The sequence below is a fragment of the Vigna umbellata genome, chromosome 1 (assembly GCF_029865625.1).
Source record: "Vigna umbellata cultivar VRB3 chromosome 1, Vumbellata_1.0, whole genome shotgun sequence".
NCBI classification, from domain to species: domain Eukaryota; kingdom Viridiplantae; phylum Streptophyta; class Magnoliopsida; order Fabales; family Fabaceae; genus Vigna; species Vigna umbellata.
The window spans coordinates 95,288,533-95,308,961 of record NC_142165.1 but is presented as its reverse complement, the minus strand read 5'-3'; the positions used below and the strand labels follow the sequence as shown (position 1 = coordinate 95,308,961).

At 27.6% G+C, this 20,429-nt stretch overlaps 1 protein-coding gene across 2 annotated transcripts; it reads left to right on the top strand.

The window, feature by feature from the left end:
• Window positions 1-3,433: 3,433 nt before the first annotated feature.
• On the top strand, window positions 3,434-19,762 carry LOC124828919 (agamous-like MADS-box protein AGL19). 2 transcript variants are annotated; one of them, XM_047302311.2, is made up of 8 exons: window positions 3,434-3,695; window positions 3,801-4,009; window positions 11,524-11,614; window positions 15,125-15,186; window positions 15,279-15,378; window positions 18,953-18,994; window positions 19,092-19,133; window positions 19,382-19,762. In XM_047302311.2, the coding sequence occupies exons 2-8, from the start codon at window positions 3,822-3,824 to the stop codon at window positions 19,556-19,558; spliced, it is 702 nt and encodes a 233-aa protein (XP_047158267.1). In that variant the 5' UTR covers window positions 3,434-3,695; window positions 3,801-3,821; the 3' UTR covers window positions 19,559-19,762. The 2 variants fall into 2 exon arrangements, with proteins under 2 accessions (XP_047158267.1, XP_047158268.1); XM_047302312.2 differs by having other exon boundaries at window positions 3,443-3,695; window positions 11,533-11,614.
• Window positions 19,763-20,429: the final 667 nt, after the last annotated feature.

Genomic DNA, 20,429 nt, shown 5'->3' with positions numbered 1-20,429 from the left:
AGTTAAATAAATGTAGTTACTCATAGGTTAACCTACCTTAATCTTGAGATTCAAATTGTTTGAAATAAAGACAATATTTCTCCAATCATTGTGTATTTAGTGTTGTTATTTGTAAAAATACTTTTTCTATGAAAAATGTTTAAGATTTTTTATTTATCTAACATCAAAAGTCACATAATCATAACACGCATGGATAATTATTCATGCAATACTAAAAATAATAAATTTGCTTATTAAGATTTTACTATTGGAATCATGATTACCCACACTTGTAACAAACATCATGTATTTTTTATCCTCTTTTCCATTGGTAATTACTGAAAAATTAAATTTCTTTTTGAATTCTTCTTTGATGTTTGACTATAATCTTGTTATTCGAGATATCCTATGATTTCATAGCATCATTCTTTGGTATGATCCTTCTTATTACATTGAGTATGGTTGTCCATACTCTTTTCAAAATCTTTTAATTACTTTACTAGCTCGCTTATCATCAAAGTTGCGAAATCATAAATTATATATTTTGTTTTCAAAGTTGTTTGTTAAATAGTCTCTCTCTAAATCAAAGCATAATATTCTTCTAAATGAGATATCATATATTTTTTTAAGATTTCTCCATGAATTTTCTCAAAATCGTTATCCAATTTAGAATGAAATATATGCACCCTTAATCCTTACATTGACTTCTGATACGACTTCATATCATTAGGTTCTTAATAAATAATTGTAACTCTTCACTTATACCATTGAAGACTTTTGACAAATCATTCCAAATATCAATCAAGTATAATGGATAAGTGAACATACATTTTTAATGATTTCTAGCTTCAGGAACATTAACAATCATCTTCACTTTTTTGGTACTTAACAATACCATTTTTATATCGCCCATATTTTTTGTGAAGGGCTTTAACTTTCCGTGAATGTAAGATAATTTTTCCATCTTTTTCATGTGCACTTCCATCACTTGTAACTATATATCATAATTAAAGTAGATTCATTTAAAATATGTCTACATTGAAGACAGGTTCAAATGGAACTTGTATTGAAATTGGATTAAACCTTTATCTGTCCAACTAAAATTTCCAAAAAATAATATAAAGAAATAAAACAAAAGTCCTAAACTCTAGTACCAAATTGAAAAATATAATATTCATTTATATACTTTATATACGTTTGTATAGAGATATTCTGTTCCTATAATATTTTACTCCAACAAATAAAAACAAAATTAAAAATATTTTGATTACGGAATATTTTCTTTCACTATACAAACTTATAATTTAATTGATAAAATATCTTTATTTCACCGTATCTAACACGTTTTATAAAAAACATTAAATATTACTGGTCATTTTATATTAACTATAATATCACTTTTATATTATTAATTACAAGGTTTTATGCTTTTCAATATATTAAGACAAATATAAACAATACGACAGAATAAAATAAAATAAGAATCGTATATCTGGTTAATGAAACAATTTATAAAAATCTAAATATCTAATAAAAAACTTATTTTAATAAAACTTAATTAAAATTTCCGAAATTTATGAATTTGAAATATAATTACAGTAAAAAGAAAAACTTACTTGGATAACTCCTTCATGTTCACAGCGACAGCTGGTGAAAGCTTGGGGTGTGTTTTTCTGAAGCACTTTTATTACTCTCACTCCTTTTCATGTAATAATATGCTTATTTTATACACCTTAAAAAAGAACGATAATTCTCATGTTTTTGTTTACTATATTGAAAAAGAGAAGGACAGAAAGAGGGAGAATAAAAGTAAGATGATATTTTAAGTTGTTTATTAAAATGTATTTAATATAAAAAGTAAAATAATATATTTAAAATGACTTCTTGTTTTATTTCAAACGAAAAAAAAACACTATGTTAGAATCTTTTAAGAAAAAGAAACTATTTTTTTAGTTTTTTTTTTCTCTAATAGGAGAAACGATTACTATAGGTTTTACTATTTTTCTTTTGAAGTATGTATCAAGTTCTTTTTGAAAGTTTTAAAGGGTGATTTGTTGGTCTTTAACTAATTTTGAACCCCACATGCACGGACCAAACTGAATTGGTACAACAATCCCTCTTAAATTAGCCAATTAAAGAAACATCGGACATCCTTTTAATAGTTAAAACTGAAATTTCAATTTAAATATTTTAAAATTTTGATCCATTTATATTTTCGTTAAAATTAAATTAAAAATAATTTTATAATTTAATATATTATCCAATTAATTTAATTTGTTTTCATATTAAAATTTTTATTATTAAAAGTTTCACGTGAAAGTAAATTAAACTTTTCTTAACTTAATATCAATACCATAATTTAAAATGATTCTCATCGAAATCTCTTAAAATTCGCTTACTTACAATTATAAACTTAAATTTTGTTTTTCTAATTCAAATTTTCCACCCCTTTATGATAGGTTCGGATATTTCATAAATATATTCAACAAAAATAAAAAAAATAATTTTAAGACTACAACATTTATTCTTCTTTTTATAAACAATTTTAAATCACTCTGTATTATGATGAACTGGTATTTTTCTTTTTAAATAAGTTTCTATTTCATGAATTTATTGTAATGTTGAAAATTTATATAAAAATAAATTAAACGAAAATGTATTAAAGATCTTGATGAAAATAAGATGTGATGCAAACAATAATATTCCTAATATTAAGAAAAGACAAATGGAACGAACATAAGATTATAATGACCCCCACCAAAGGAAGTTTTTTATTCTTTCTCCTTCTACCAAATGAAAGAACTGTTTTGACCCTTTCTTTCCGCAATCCATCATCAATATTAGGTGTTACTACTTCTTAAAATTTAATTAACATAGATTAATCAGATTATATGAGCTTTCTTTTAATTAAATTAATCACATTTATAATTTTATGATTGTAAAAAGAATAAAATAAGAATTAAAAAGTATTAAAAAAATAGGTTATAATACAGAACTAGTGTACCTTTGTTTTGCAAGTGCAGTTGCACTTGTTCATTCCTGTTTGTCCGAAAATAACTGGCAAGTGGGAACCGACAAGTTTGTTTGCTGTTTAGCATGGGGACATTTGCCCTGTCCGAGTAAATGTCACCGGAAGCATGGGTTGTCGGTGTGGATGGACACGTGTCAGAAGAATAGACTATGGCAGAGAGGGTTTTGTGCCTCAACACATTTGTCATTCTTTTGAGAAGTGGCCCGTGTAAACAAGTGTGAATTCACGTGCCAGTGGGAGCATTTATTCCCAGTTTTCTCAATTTGGTAAAGGCCCAATTTCTTTTTTCTCGGGCTTTACCCAAAAAAGAAAAAATAGGATTAGGTTCTTTTCTAGGCTCTCCACCCTTTTGAGTTTCACCACCTTTATTATCTCTCTATTTCGCAAGAATATTTTGCTTGGGATATATGCCCCCATTATTATATTTTATTATTACTATTATTATTATTCATAAATAATAATATATATTATATGCAAGGAGAAACATAAGAGGACGCTAGGTTATATAGGTGGAACCACCAATCCATCAATCAATCAGTCACTGGAGCCCCTATTTCTCTCTCTTCCGGAAAACTGTGTTAGGGTTTCTGTGATTGAGCCTGCAAAAACTTCCTTGGTAGCTGAGTCTTCTCACTCAGGGGCACAAAAGATTCCATTGTTGGCTTCCACATTAAAATTTTGTCAGGTTTGATTTCTATTTTTAGAAACACCACTTGGTTATCCAGATCTCGTTTTCTGTTTGCTTCTTCACCAAAAGTATTACGAACATCCTCCTATTACCTCTGTCCAGACAACAGGCAAAACGGGAAAAATGGTGAGGGGGAAAACTCAGATGAAGCGCATCGAAAACGAAACGAGCAGGCAAGTCACCTTCTCCAAGAGAAGGAACGGCTTGCTGAAAAAGGCCTTTGAGCTTTCGGTGCTGTGCGATGCTGAGGTCGCACTCATCATCTTCTCCACCAGAGGGAGGCTTTACGAGTTCTCCAGTTCAACTTCAAGGTACGTTATTACTCGCCAACTTGTTTTTCAATGTCCGTTACTTGTTTGATTATTTTTTTAAGTACTTGATTAGTGTGTGTATTCTTTCAATGTTGGACCAATCTTTTTCTGCCAAAATCGTACTTAGATTAATTTGAAGCAATAAAGATAAAACAATTTTCCTGACCCTAGCTCGTACCATGGACCTCAGCCCCTTGTCAGTGTCATTTGATGTTTTTAATTAAATGGTTATCGATCGTATAAATGCTATGTGGATTTTGGTGGATCTTTTCAAACTAGGCTACTTAATACTTGCTTGCTGCCTTAAGGAATATAATATTAGACAGAAATTCATTGTGCTGTGAACTCATCGAATGTCCATGGTGAAGCTGGAAAAGAAATAAGGTAAAGAGGATCATTGATGGTAGTTATGTGTATATACGCTGCATCTGGTGATTTTTTTCTATCTTAAAAGAGCTTATTTAGAAATTCACCCGAACATTATACTTTACTGAATAAGAATAAAACTTCTTGCATAAGATGGAAGAAGACAAGATTCACTGATTGGCAAAGGCTTCAAATTAATCAAGAGTAAATTGAAAGGAATAGTCTTAGTTAAGGGTCTAGATATATTTTTCTACTCCTGTCATTTTTTTTTGTCAAAAGTTATTTCGGTGCACTTTCCCCTAAAAGACACAGTTAATTGAAGATAAGCTGTCCTTTTAACACAATTTATTTGATTTTTTTTAAAAAAACGAGTGTAATAAAGTACATAAAACAAAATAAGAAAAAAAAATGTTGAAAATACTAAATTTTAACAGGGTATTTAGAGTCATGTTCATATACTGATCACTCTTTTCAACATGCAATTCATGCTTAAAACAAAAAAGCACTACAAAGCGTAGCAATATTTAATTTATAATTTATATAACAATCTACCAAGCATATTCCATTATAGTGGCTAAATTGGGTTATAATAATTACCTATTATTAATACAGCTTAATGGTATCTTTTAGACACATGTTTAGGAAAAATTATTGGTCCTTTGTTAACACAACGTAATCGATCAAATTTTACGTTATATATATTTAAGTGCTATTATTTATTATATTTTAAATTACAAAATGTAAATACATATAATCAAAATCATGGAAATAGTCTAATAAATTTATTTATATAAAATGAAATGTTTATTATAAGGAAATTAATTATATTTTGATCTTATATAGATGGAGTTCGTATGCAATATATGTTTTAAAACTTTGAGAAGTTAATTCTTAACCCGATCAAAACTTTTGGCTCTCAAAAAGAGTTAATAAATATCTATTTATTTGGCTAAATCTCATTAACCTTAATAAAAGAAATCAACTACCACGATCTGACTCTTAGTGTATTGTTCAAAGATTACTAAACAAAAAGAGAAATAATGAAATTTATTTATGATTTAGCTAAATTGTGCTTTTTCCGTCTTTTAAGTAAAAAAATTGTTAACTTATTTAAATATAGAAATATTTAAGTTTATTAATTTTAATTAAAGGATATCACAAGTTTAATTTTGATTTCTAATAATTCTTACAGAATTGAATTATTTCTATTTTCATATATTTAATTGCATTATTAAACCTAATCTTGTTTCTCTTCTCATTTATGAATGTGATGTACATGGTTAACAAATAAATGAATAATTTAAAAAAAAATTATCATGAATTTCATAATAAATTTAAAATATAAAAATATTACAGCTACCCTCTCAATTGTTTTTCTGCACTTAGTTTATTAAGAAATATTTTTATTTTTCTGATTGTCATTACTATTTTTATTCACGCGTACGAGGTAGTTAACATGTAACAAATTTATTTTTAGAAAACTTCTGAGCAGCTTCATCTATTATTTACTGATTTTAAAATTATATCTTACTTTATTTTACATATTTTTAAATTAATTTATGTATATTAATTATAATGCAAACATTAAAAACTAAAATATAATTTTATAATTATTTTGTTAGAATAAAAAAGGAACTCTCTTTGGCTCTAATTATAAGGATTATTCTAAAAAACTTATTTTTCTTTTCATAATACTCTTTTTAAATTTTTATTATATTAATTAATTTTTATCAAAAAATATTTAATAATTCTAGTTGATATACAATAAATGCAATACATGTTCATCTTTTCCCTTTTATAAACTTGAAAAATGAAATAGTTTAGTTTTAAATATTAAAACTTCATTAATTTTTTTATGTACATTAATGATTTAAGGATACATTTAGATAAAAATATTATATATAAAGATAGTTACCAATGTCTTATATTTCAAAATGAAAAGAGAAATATTATATTCTTTATTTTTACATGAAAATATTAAGCAACAGATAAAAAGGATAAAAGTAGATAATATTTTTTATTAGAAAAAACGTATTACTAACCTATGATAAAGGCCATAGATATCTTAAACACCTTCTACTAAATCATAATTTTAAAATATGGTGAATATTTGAATCAATTGTACTTAATGTTGATATTAATTTTATAATGTTTAGTTTCATTTTATTATTATTAAATTTTAATTTAAACAAGTTTGTAAATCTTTATAATTTTTTTTGTACTTTTAAGTGAGTATTAAATTTTGAGTGGTTAAAATTTTTATATTTTTTTAATTGAGTTCTTATAATTTATTCTATTATCTTGTATTTTTATCTCTGAAATAAAATTTTGTAAATAATATTTAAAAATATTTCTTTTATTAATTAAAATTATCAAATTCATGAAGAAAAAAAATAAAAATAATGTTAACTATAAAAATTTAATGAAAAATATACAAATACTAAATATATAATAGATAAAAACAAGTTTACCGAACTGAAAATACTTAAATTTATTAAAAATTTAAATTCAATTATGTTTTCTTTCTTAAACTCTTCACATTTTTATTCATTTTAATTTTATTAGGGGTTAGGACTTTTTACTATCAAAATGAGTTGTAACTCATGGGCTAACTCAGCTATGCGCGTTTTTAACACGGTTCACTTAGAACTCGGTTCACTGGGTTGAATACGTGGTGAGTCAGGTTGGTTCACCAATCCACTTAATTTAATTTAATTATTTATTATTTTGGGTTTCAATATTATTAGTTAGTATTTTTTTATTATATTGTAGATGGTGATAAATAACAAGATGTTTCAAGAGAGAAAAATATTATAAATTTATCTAGTACTCTAGTATTATAAATGGACAAGTTGATGTACAAATTATCAATATTAAAAACTTATATGTTCACTTTCGAGTTTAACATCATTTTAGTGTGATCTTTATTTAGATTTGAATTAAAAAAATTATAATTTTTTTATTTTAAAAAAACTTATAACTAAATGAGCTAATTAGGCAACCCGTTTAATCCATCAATTCGTGGTGGGTCGGGCCGAGTTCAAAATTTTTTAACTCGCTAATAAGTGAGTTGGATTGAATTGACTCACTAAGTGACCAACCTGTGGTGAGTCAGGCCGAGTCGAGCCGGATTTTTGTTTTTACAACTCTAATTTTACTCTTCAACTTTTCGTTATTTGTTTTAGTAGCATACTTTTATATAAAATATAAGTAAAATCATCGTATAAAATACTAAGGATGTTCATAGTTACAATGAGAAATGTGTTATACTCTGCCTTTAATTCCAACAAAAGCACATGACTTGCCAATTTAATCTACAATTGTATATAATAGATAACATTTAAATTTTCTTGTACTTGATCATTCTTTTTTCTCTCTTTTTGTCATTGGATGATAATTCATATCATGATTTTCTTTATTTTTTTTTACACAACTGATAATATTGTGACCATTTGGATTTCTACTTGCTTATTCATGGTGTGGTAAAAATAGAGGGTGATATCATGATTTTCTGATTTGTTATAAATAAAATATTATATATGTATATATATATATATATATATATATATATATATATATATATATATATATATATATATATATATATATATATATATAAATTTTTAGTGTGTACATGTGTGGGAGTAGAGGTAAAAAAAGAAGGAAGAAATTTGGCTATGGAAGAAATGAATAGACATCACCAAATTAAAATCAGTATGAATTGCAATTGAAATATCACTTTAAATGTTTACCATTCTATAAACATTTGAGCTATTAAAAGAGATATTTAAGAGTTCTAATGCTAGTTTGTACGAGGTTAGCAATGCGTTAAAAAAAGTATATAATTATTTATTTGTTGTGTAAAAGAATCTAAGAATATTATTCTAAATGTGTTCTTTTAATTTACAGTAAAATACTAATTTCAAGTAGTATTATTTACTTTGTTTCTTTATAATTGTAGAATAATGCAATGCCGTGATACAATCATATTCTCCTGCTTTGTCCTTTCTAAGCAAGCTATCAACATTAAAGATATATTTGTTATTAAGATAAATCATTTTTAAAACATCCTTATTTAAAAATATCTCACTTAAATATCTGAGTTTCACAATTATACATTACCTCATTTTATAATGCTTTAATAAAATTATTAAATAACAATTAATTTTAAAGATAAAAGTTAATAATTATTCATTATAATAACTAATTTATAAACTAACTACTAACTAACTCGTATAGAAAATAATTTTTATTATAAATAAAAATTGTAACTAATTTTTGAGTTAGAGTCTGAATTAATTTCTAAATTAATGTCTAAATTAAAAATTAGAAACTAATTTATACACTAATTCTTTGATAGTTAATCTTAGAAATTAATTTAAATTTTAATTCACAAATTAATTATAATTTTTGTTTTATAATAAAAATTACTTTAAATACTAATAATTTATAATTTATAAATTAATATCTAAATTAGTTACTATAATTATTAATTATTTTTAATCTTTGATTGTTATTTAATAAATAAATCTCTATTATAATAATTTATGGGTTAATAAGTTTTTAAGATACATATATTATACCTTAAATGAATACCAGTTTAATCGAAGATGCAGTGTTTCTTTCATAACAAGTAGTTGTTTAAAAGGAGGACAGGTTGGATTATGATACTACCGTCTTGGAATCTTAAAATAAGATAAACATAAAAATAAGAGCTAGCCTTGATTTACTTAAAATATGTTTTACTTTTTCAAAAGGAATTGTTTCTCTTTTTTCTCTGGCATGCATGAGTATCAACTATTTGTTAAAGTTATACTTGGTGAATCGATTGCATGGTCTAGTTTATTTTGATCAACCAATTACCAAATACTATTAAGATTATCCATTCAAAACCTTTCTGCCACTATGCTGCTTTTTCATCCTTTTGTATCTGTGAAATTATTGTTTAAAGTGTGCACTGTAGTTACAGAAACCCAGGGCATTGGATTGATGGAACTTACAAACCCAAAACATTGTCCTGTGTTATATCGGTAACCATAACTATATTATGTCTGATGTCTGAACTATGGTCAATTTCATGAAGTATCTTATGCCAGATATTTAAAAAAGATGCCAAAAGCTCCTTCCAGATTCCAATGTTGTTTTAGATACATGATTGGAAAGTAGTACTCCTCCGTTTTTCTATCTCTGTTTTTATAGTTTGTCTTATATTGATGGGATTATGTATGCTGTTATTATGTATCCTTCTACTCAGTACATTTTGACTTAATCAGAAAAACAATTACAACTTTTATGCAGAAGAACTTGTTTGGATGAATCAAGTGTGCATATACTTGGAATGGAAAATTTTAAAATACATTAAACATTTAAAGAATGTGGTACCAAATTGTAAATTATCAGCTATGTTTTGTATCACGTCTAAAGCGTACCTCTCATGCTTAATAACACTTTATTTATTACAGAAATAGATGTCAAGTTCATAAATGGATTAAAAACTGCATAGTTAAAATAATAAGAAATGATACTCTTAACACAAAAGAAATCACATTTAGAGAATGAAAGACTAAAAAAGTACAATAAAATTTAACAAATGAAAGTGAAAATGATATTTTTTGTTTTTTTTTTTAATGGAGAGCGTAACATAAATTAAAAATTATGCAACATTTAAGTGAAAGCACTATAATTTAAGTATTAGTTATAGTTCTCAAAGTATTGTTTTCTATATACATAATCTTCAAAGTATAATAATAAGTATCTCCTACAGTTTTATGATTATTTATCCTATTAGTTTCCTTGTAAATGCAACTTTTGGAAGTACATTAACTATTAATTAAGGTTGGATTGTCTTAAAGGTGAACAGACATTATTTATCATTGTCAGACCCAAATTACTATGAATGTAAAGAACAAAATTAATATCCGAGTAATGTTTCTTTTATCAGCAAAGAGAGACAAATATAAAGACATAGAGGTGTCCAAATATATGCTAAAAATTAAAAAAATAAACAAAAATGATTATATTATATTTATGACAAGAGACATAAAAATTAGGTAAACAAAACATACTCTCCCTATTTCTGGTCTGCTTATACCCAACATGACATACTGCATATGATATCAGTACATAACCAAAACATACCTCAAAACCCCCATTTAAAGACATGTAACGATGTAACACAACCTTCATAAGTCTTCTCTGCAAGACTCCCTCATTGATCTCTTTCTAACACACCTTTTCTGCTACTTCTGCATTTGAAACAATCAGAAGAACTTCACTTCATACACCCTGTTGGATATGAATAATCCAATGTTTGGGTACATATAGAACCAACCTCTTAGTATCATGCGCAAATCTGCATGTAGACTTACCAACCACCTTACACTTTTACTTAGACTAAATGACCTCAAACAGAATATACGTAGAAAATGACCTCCCTTAATACCCTATATATATATAACATATATATGAGTAATGTGAAGGCATATGGAAGTATAGTTAAAAAATTATCACAAAAGTGCTAAATTATTGTTAAAGAATCTAGTTGCTCCTTTGTTTTACTTGTTATGATTCAAAGATCGTGTCCATGACAATTTATTTTTTATTTTTTATTTTTTTTATAATCTAAATTGTAACTTATGACAACCAAAATGGATTGTTATCAGGAGACATGTATGTGAAAATTTGAGGTTAAGTGGTGTGATAAAGGTATTTGGATGAAATGTTTAGGAAAAGAAAGATTGTATACAAAAGTGTGAGATTTTTTTATGAAAATTGTAACGACAACAGACATATAGAACTTATAGTATTGGTTATTTCACAAGTGATAGTTAGTCAAAAATAGGCCACATTAAAAGTGTTTTCTACTGTAGTTAAATTTACTCTTTAGCTTTTTCTAATGGTGAAAAGCAGAAAGAGATAAAAAAAATAAAGAGAAAAAGGGATTTACATAATAAGATTTATTGTGAAATGTGATTTTGTATCACTTCACAACGTTATTCATACTCAACATAACATGGATAAATGTTTTTTTCTTGCGAAATGTGATTATCTAGTTAACTTCCATTAGTATTTATACTTAAATATTCTGTCATACTGTTGGATCAAATCAGCGGTGCCTAAGAAACTTTTAATGCTCTTGTCTATTGGAGATGCTCCAGTATAAACAAAACAGTTGAACGCTATCAAAGGAAAATCAAAGACCTTGGTGACAGCCACAAAGGAGTCCATGAAAATACGCAGGTCAGTTCTCCACACACAAATAACATACATAAACACACACAAATAACACACACACACACACACACACACACACATATATATATATATATATATATATATATATATATATATATATATATATATATATATATATATTTATTGCATGTCAATGATATTGTTGGGATTGTGTTCTTATCTTTACAAGCAAAATATTATCCAGAAACATGACGAGAAAGTATTCTAACTCATCAGTAAAAGTTTTACAATATTAATTAAAAACTAGGAGAAACACTATGTTATTTTGAGCTTTTAACGTTTGATGTCTGTCCGACGTCTATATGGATGACGTTAATGAGACGTCGGGCCCGATAGGTCAGACGTCTATATAGACGTCCGATCCATACAAGTCAGACGTCTATATAGACGTCTGACACTATAGATCAAAAGTCTAAAAAGTCGCCGTATTTGATTGGTTTTTTTCCGCTTGAGGCCTCTCAGATTGCTCTTGGCTCATGGTAATTCGAGTTTACAACTTTATATTTTAGTTGAAGAGAATGTATTGTACGTTTTTTTTTTGTATTGGATGATTTTAAAAACATAGTGGAGAGTATTGGAGGAGTGGAAAACACAAGAAAACGCCGCCCAAGGACACGAGCAAAACTGCATCAAAACCCAACGAAAACACATTTTAATCCGTTCAAATAAAAGATAATGCATCAAAGAGTGATGTAATCGGAGTAAAATTAATTTAAAACGACACAAAAGTGAGAAAACAAACATGAAAAGCGTAGAGAGAAAATTCTTTTCGTTCGTTTGTGTGGATTTGTATAGATTTGCGAAGATGGAATTGCGAGGATTTGCGAGATAAGTTCAATTTAAGCATCTCGCTGTGTTGCGAAGATTTGCATTGATTTATAGCCAAATGTCAGGTCTGCCCTCGTTTAAAAAATACCACGATTTTATTCAATCCCAAAGTTTCATAATCAAATCGAAGAAGCATGCATAATTACACTGTGCTGAAGAAGATGAAGAAGAGTTGCTCAAATGAAATATCTTAGAAGTGTATTAGGTTCCCTTCCATCCCTATTCAGTTCTAGGGGTGGGAAGAATGATTCTCTCAAGATAAAAAAAAAGAAAAGGAAAAGCAAACACAACACAGCAACTAAAAAACTTTCTCTCTACATAGAAGAAATTGAACCATAAAGAAATTAATTAAATCAAACTATTCAGATAATCCAATTTCGAAAACGTAGAAATAGAGAGAAAAACACCTGGAGAGTGACACAACCGAAAAGGAAGTGGGAAGAACATGCAAGGGAAGTGGTTGGAGGAAGAGATTGGTGTTTGTTGCGAGAGAGATGGAGAGGAAGAGAGAGATGTAGGTGGTTGAAATTTCAAGAGTAAGAAGGCATGTATGTGATGCGAGAGCGCATTGAAAAGGAAGCATATATGAAGGAAATGTTCACACACATGTGGAAGAAAGAACACCATGTGGAATAAAGAACTTTGACTTGTCTCTTTATCCAAAGAACATGTGGAAGAAATAAGAAGGTTTTTTAATGTTTTTTTAATCTTTCTTTTATTCTTAATATTAGTACAGTATTATGTTTTGCAGTATTATTATTCGTAATTGATTATTATAATTATAAAATGTTTAATGTATTAAATTGCCTCTAAAATTTAAAGTCTAATATATAAATCTTTAACAACATTTAATATTATCTTAAAAACTAATTAAGACAATTTGATAATATTAAATAAGCTCTTAAATTTAAATTTTAATAATTAAATAATTAAGGTTAATTTCTTATTCTTTATAAACATTTTTATAATTTAATATAACATTAACAATTATCATTTTATATTATTTTTATAACTAGGAGTATTTTGGTAATCTATCATTTCTATCAATTAAACAAATTTTTTAAATCTCTCACATCAATCAAATCCTACACTAATTTTCACAAACTTTACTTATAAATCCACTCACAATTATTCACAAATTCATTCAAAAAAACAACAAAAAGTTATCCTGAAATCCATTTAAATCATCTCTCGAATCATCTCTCTCAAATCACTACAAAAGAATAGTAGCTAAAAGAGTATATTTCAAAGTGAAAAGGACAAAATAGAAGATATACACACCTTACGAGGCACTTCTAGAAATTAGTAAAATAGCATAAAAAAAGATTGCAAGTTTTCTGGTAGCAAATAGGCTATATAAAAGACTAAGCTAACTTAGCTATACAAATTCAGAATAAATGCTCTTTCCTCTACCTGCTCATATAGACAATGCTCAAGACATTTATCGAATCGTGGATTATATCAGTAACTAGTATATGGTATATATATGGTGAATAATTTTCATTTTATCAGCTTGTAAAATTAAATTAGATCTTAAAGTCTTAAATAAATTAAAACCCATCTAAGTGATTTTTGTTAAGTTTATTATTAAACCATTATCATATCATTTAGAACTATTGAAGTATGCTAATATTGTTTGATATTTATTGTCCTTCCTTACCATAAAAAATGTGTCAGATTTTATATTGATTAAAAAATAGTTAAATTAGGATATACATTGGAAAATTAAGTTAAACGAACACTTCAAATTCTATTATGATTATCATCTCATTTCATACGTTGAAAAGAGCCCTTCTCCACCCAAATCCAATTATTTTTAGTCCACTCTACTCCCACATTTCAGCAAAACAAACATTCTGATTGGAGAATTGATGTTGGTGTGAAGGAGTAAATGTTTAATGCTAACATTTTCCATGCAATTGTATCATGTCAGAAACGGGTCGATTCCCCATTTTTTATCTTCCTAAAAACAGATATGCATCTTCAAGAATTTTAATTTACGGTGATGAACAATCTAAGGCCCTGTTCTTTTGAATGGATTTGAGGGAGTGGATTTGAGGGGATTTGAAAGGATTTGAAGATAAATTTTTTTATTGTTTATTTGAGTGAATTTGGAGATAAAAGAGAGTGAATTTGGAAATAAAATTTATGAGAATTAGTATAGAATTGTATTGACATAATAAATTAAAAAAAATTATTTCTAAATTCACTCTCGTTTACCTCCAAATTCACTCAAATAAACAACAAAAAAATTTATCTTCAAATTCTCTCAAATCCCCTCAAATTTACTCCTTCAAATCCACTCAAAAGAACATGACCTAAACTTCGACAGATAGATACGAATATTGTTGCTGACAAATGCACTTGGAGATTCTATCTTTCGGAATCAGCTTAGCCTCCTATATAATTTTTATTTGTGTCTGTCATGATAACAACTTAAATTGTAAATAATTAATTTTCTGCATGTCTAATTACATTGTTTTCAACTATTGCACGCTTTTCTGATATAATATTTCCTCACTTATTTGAATTCTCTGCTTTTATATGTTAATGGACTATCTCCACACATGCACACACGACTTCTCTACTTGAATTCGGTTAGTCGAATTTAAACTTTCTGTGTATGACTTACGTTATGTGCGCCTGTTATTCTGTGTTTACATGCAGATTCTGAAGGACGGTGATATGAGCATGGCAAAGACGATCGAGCACCTAGAAAATTCCAGAAGGTTTCGGAACCCACTATTTACTAGTTTTATTCTGATTGGCGTTGAGATAACAAAATAATTGACTCAACATTCGAGATTCTTTGATATTGTAGGAAGCTTTTGGGAGATGAATTGGATACATGCAGTCTTGACGAGTTACGACAGCTAGAGAACCAGCTCGAACACAGCTTGGAAAAAATTAGGGCAAGAAAGGTACTCTTCAATCACACTTTATCAAGGTTGAAATAATTGGCTTGAAAGTGAAATCTAATGGAAGCTCAAACATAGAATACTTAAGAATTTTTTTAAATAATAATAAAATTTAATAACAAAAAATAATTAATCAAAGATTACTTTAGATATCAATTTATAAATTTAAAATTATTGATATTTAAAATAGTTTCTATTATAAATAAAAACTTATAATTAATTTGTGAATTAGATTCTAAGTTAATTACTAATATCAAGATTTTGGTTAGTAAAAACTAGAGCTGTCAAAACGGGACACCAGCTCGATCCGGTCCGACCCACCACGGGTTGGTCACTTAGTGAGTCAACCTAACCCAACTCATTTATTAATAAAATAAAATAAGGTAGGTGGGTTGGTGGGTCAACCCGGCCCACCACGGGTTCAACCCGCATGAACCGGGTTTAAATCTGACCCGCATAAAAAAATATAATTTTTTCAAACCCAACCCGACTCAAACCCGTGGTGGACCGGATTGACCCGCGGGTTGTGATCCATTTTGACAGCTCTACTAAAAACACAATATGCAAAAACCAACCATTTAGATCACCAAACTGCAATTATTTGGAAAACATATTTATTGAATGTATACGTTTTACAAATGAATTAGTCAAATTGGTGAAAAATATGTGCTTCTACTACGTATTAACTCATCTCCAAAGGTTTTGAGCACGAATTTATTCACAAAGTATAATCAATAAACATCAATTTAGAGTTATTTTGGTATGTATCCAAGGATGTCTTCAATGCATGTTCTGGGTTATGCATTTTATGCAATGTTGTTTCTATTGGATGTCGTGGCTTTAGAAGGTTCATTTCTTTAAGCAAAGGCTTATATTGAAAATAAAATGTGAGGAATACCCTAACCTGTATAAAATTCACATCCTAGTCATCAATTTAAATTGCAAAACTAATACAATCAAACACGTTATTACACCAATCTAAGAAGGTGAAAACTACAAAATTGAATTTAGCAGATAAGCAGGACCAAGACTAGATTTTGATAAAATCTAATTAACAAGGAAATTAAATCAGAAGCCCCGTTTCTAAAATCTTATCGAACAACCTCTAAGAACCAAATCAAAGATATCATAAAATTCGCCACACCTTATAAGAACATGTCACCGAAGAACAATTTGAAATAGAAAAGAGAAGTCCTCCTTATGAATAGAAAATTGTGTTCTGTGTTGTACATGACAGAATACACATGGTTTGCTACTGATCTGAATTGTTTTCCTACTAAGTAAATTCTGTAGAAGTTGGATTCATGTCCAACATCATATGACATGACAACGTCAACACTTCTACCGGGTCCACAATCCCTTTTGTCCGATCAAGATATAATTGTTGGATCTCATTAACAAAATACAAAATATTTTATAATTTTATAAAATTAAACAAAATTGAAAAGACGCATTTTAGGTGAAAATGAGATCTAAAAGTTATGCTCTAAATGTGATGGAAGATGAACAAATTGTTTTTTCAAGCACAACAACAATGTTGAATTATGGCATAAGAGACTAAGACAATTTCATCTTGGTAATTGTTGTTCATGCAAAAACATGGTAAGAGTACTTAAAGATACATGAATTCTCAATATGGTAAGCTTGTCAAAAAGCATTTCCTCAAACCGTTTGGAGAGTAACTCAAAAACTGCAGTTGGTTCACACAAATATTGGAAGACCTCAGACAGTTTTGTCTTTAAATGATAGTGTATATTATATTACTTATATTGCTGATTATACAAGATATTGTTGGATTTATTTCTTTCAATCCACTATTGAGGTTGCCATTATTTGTTGAAAACATAAAATACTTGTAAAGAATCAAAGTGGTTTCATGTTGCAAAATAATAAAGTTTGACAATAAAAAGCACTACAAAAATGATGTTTTTTATTAAATTTTGTTAAAAAAACTGACATTGAACAACAACCTGTCGTGTCTTACACTCCATAACAAAATGGTGTAAAAGAGAGAAAAATAAAAATATCATGGAGATGACAAGGTGTATGCTAGATGACAAAGATTGTAAGAAGTTGTGGGTAAAGGCTGCCAGAACTACTATATTTTTGCTGAATAGGTTGTTGAGAAGAGTTTTAAACAAAACATCTTCATTTAAATACAAACTGATTTACGAAGAATATTTAGTTCACTTGTATCTCCTCTATAGGTTAAAGGAGTCAAGTTTGATAAGAATGTTGAAATTGAAGTTTTGAATAAACTTAAATTAGGGAGGGATAGATTTTAAATCTTATTTTATCTTTGCCACCTATGTCGGGTGTTTTGATTCTTAATTATTAGTTTGGATCTAATAATATTAGTTTGATTCTAATAGAGATAAGATATAGATTGATATTTTTTATTTTTCATTATTATATTGGTGTGCAATATTTCTATTATTGATATAGACAGAGATAGATTAAGTAGTATTATATTTAGATTAAACAGTTGATGTATTTTCTTTTGTTTTTATTTTTTGTATTTGATCAAGATCTTATATACACTTATTTAAAAAATGTCATGATTCAATAAAAAATCCCCAAATGTGTCACAGTTTTATCTTAAAGCGGTACACCTATTTGTTTGTGTGCGGTTTGGTTTAACATTTAGTGGATATTTTACAGAATTGTTTAACAACAAAATGGAAAAGTTGTTATAAGTAAAGATGTAAATTTCATTGAAAATAAACAATGAAGTTGGGAAGAGCCCATAAGTAAACAACTACCCAAAAACTCACAATTCCTTGATGGTGAAGTTGATGACAGTTTTGACATAGAGATACAAAATTTTTATCTGAAATTTATCAAAGGTGTAAGGTTGACTATCTTAAAAAAATTGAAATTATTGAGAAAAAAAAAAGGAAATTTAGGAACTAGTGGACAACCTTCAATACAAGCAAGGTGTAGGCACAACTTGTGGTTTCTATAAATAAGTAAAAGGAAAGGTTATGCTCGTGTTTGAAGTGAATCCAACAAGTCTTGATACAATCAGAATGTTATTTGCCTTCATTTTATACAAAGATTGAAAGTTTATCATTTATATGTAAAAGATGCTTTTCTAAATGGTTATTTGTAGGAAAAGAATTATGTAGAACAATTTGAGGGGTTTCATATCAAAGAAGAGGAGGAAGAAATTTACAAATTAAAAAAAATTACAAATTTAATCAATTTTCTTTATTTATTGATAATATATATGTGACAAGAAGTAGTGAGAAACTCATAAAGAAGTTCAAAGTTGAAATCTTTAACTATATAAATGTTAAAGATATAAATATTGGAACATGTTAATAAACGATATCATAATTAGAAGGTTAAGTTTCTTCAACATATAATAAGGTAAATGTTTTTAAGATCATATAGCCTGGAGAGATCTGAAAATTTTTTCCCTTGAATCAATTCCTCAATATAACAAGCACAGAGCATCTAAGACCGCAAAACGACCTACTTATGACATAATGATCGATTTTGATTGGTAAGACTCCTAATTAGTATAATTAACATAACCATCACTCCTAACGTCCAAAAACTTGGTTTTGCTCAGAATCAATTGTTCATGGAGCGAATTGAGAAGTTAAAAGAAGAGGTAATGTTATCTTTATGATTGAACATATCTTTCTTTAATTAATCTGTTCTAAATTGCTCACTAATTAGAATTACCATGTTCTTTGAGCTGTCTTCAGGAAAAGTGCTTACTCCAAGCAAATAAACGCTTACGCGAGCAGGTTATCATCATTCTTCGCTATTTGCATAAACTGATAAATTAGTATAAATTCAATCTATTCTCTTTTATTTATATTTATACAAGTTACATAACTTTGGTAATTTAGAGATGGAAAATTTGCTCTTCTCCTTTCTTTAATATTAAAAATGTTTAAGTAGCTTGTATCCTTAATTAAAAATATTAAGAGTGTTTTTGATATTGTTTGATGTTGATTAGAAGTTAACTTGGAAGATGAATTGTTTGTTGTAGTACCTGATTGAAAGAGGGCGTTATTTGAGTGATGAGGATTTGGAAGTGGTGAAAAAGAAGAGGGAAGAAGAGGTGGAGACAGAGTTATTCATAGGAAGACCTGAGAAACAAATGAAGTTAAAGTTGAAAGCAGCAAGCCATGATAGTGCTCATAAATACCTACACATGCAAAATTAACATTACCAATATAAATGCTACCTCACCACTTAAATATAAACCAGCAAGCCATGATAGTGATAAATATATGTAGTTCTTGTTCAAATTCTCTAATCACAACGCTGCTTGTGAACGTTTACTTAAATAATTCATGTACAACACTCCTTCCAATGCTCTTCTTGTACTCCATCTTCCTCAAATGTATGAAAGTTCATATTACACTGCTTTTGTGTAAGCCAAACTATACAATTTCCTTTTTTTGTCTATTAAAAGAATGCCCGTCAACAAGATATAAAACAGTAAAAACAAAATCTGGGATGGTAAAATTTGAATATCTAAATATAAAATATAATATAATTTTAATTAAATTAAATTTAATAAAATATAAATTTAATTTAATTTTAATTTTATTTAATTTAATAAAATTTTAATTTTAATCTTTTATAACTAAAGAAAATTCGTAAACACATGATATAACATCATATCTAATTTTTTTATAAACGAATATTAAAATATTTATTATTTTAAATATTAACAATTTAATACAAATTTTAAAACAACTATAGTGTTTCCCTACATCACACAGTACTGTTAGATTTTGTATTTCCTGGAGATATTTAAGACTTCCAAACAGTTGAGAAAGATTGGTGATAATGATATTACCAATTGTAACTTATGAAATTGATTCTATACATTTTTGGGGTTTGAATGGTTGATTCATACACTTCTACATATTAGCTCGCTAAGTAAAACACTTTAAACTATGTTGAACATAAAATTGATCTTACTTTAGTCTGATAAGGTCTTACTTTAGTCTGATAAGGTGCAGTACCGCACAGGGTCAGGGTGTTAAATTTTGTTCTCAAGTTTCTGGTAAATACATATGTTGGGA

Bases quoted from the DNA above. Each gene is read 5' to 3' on its own strand.
- LOC124828919 (XM_047302311.2), top strand. From the start codon at position 3,822: ATGGTGAGGGGGAAAACTCAGATGAAGCGCATCGAAAACGAAACGAGC. The intron at 4,010-11,523 runs GTACGTTATTAC...TGTCTATTGGAG, and splicing joins TTCTCCAGTTCAACTTCAAG to ATGCTCCAGTATAAACAAAA. The intron at 15,187-15,278 runs GTTTCGGAACCC...TTGATATTGTAG, and splicing joins CACCTAGAAAATTCCAGAAG to GAAGCTTTTGGGAGATGAAT.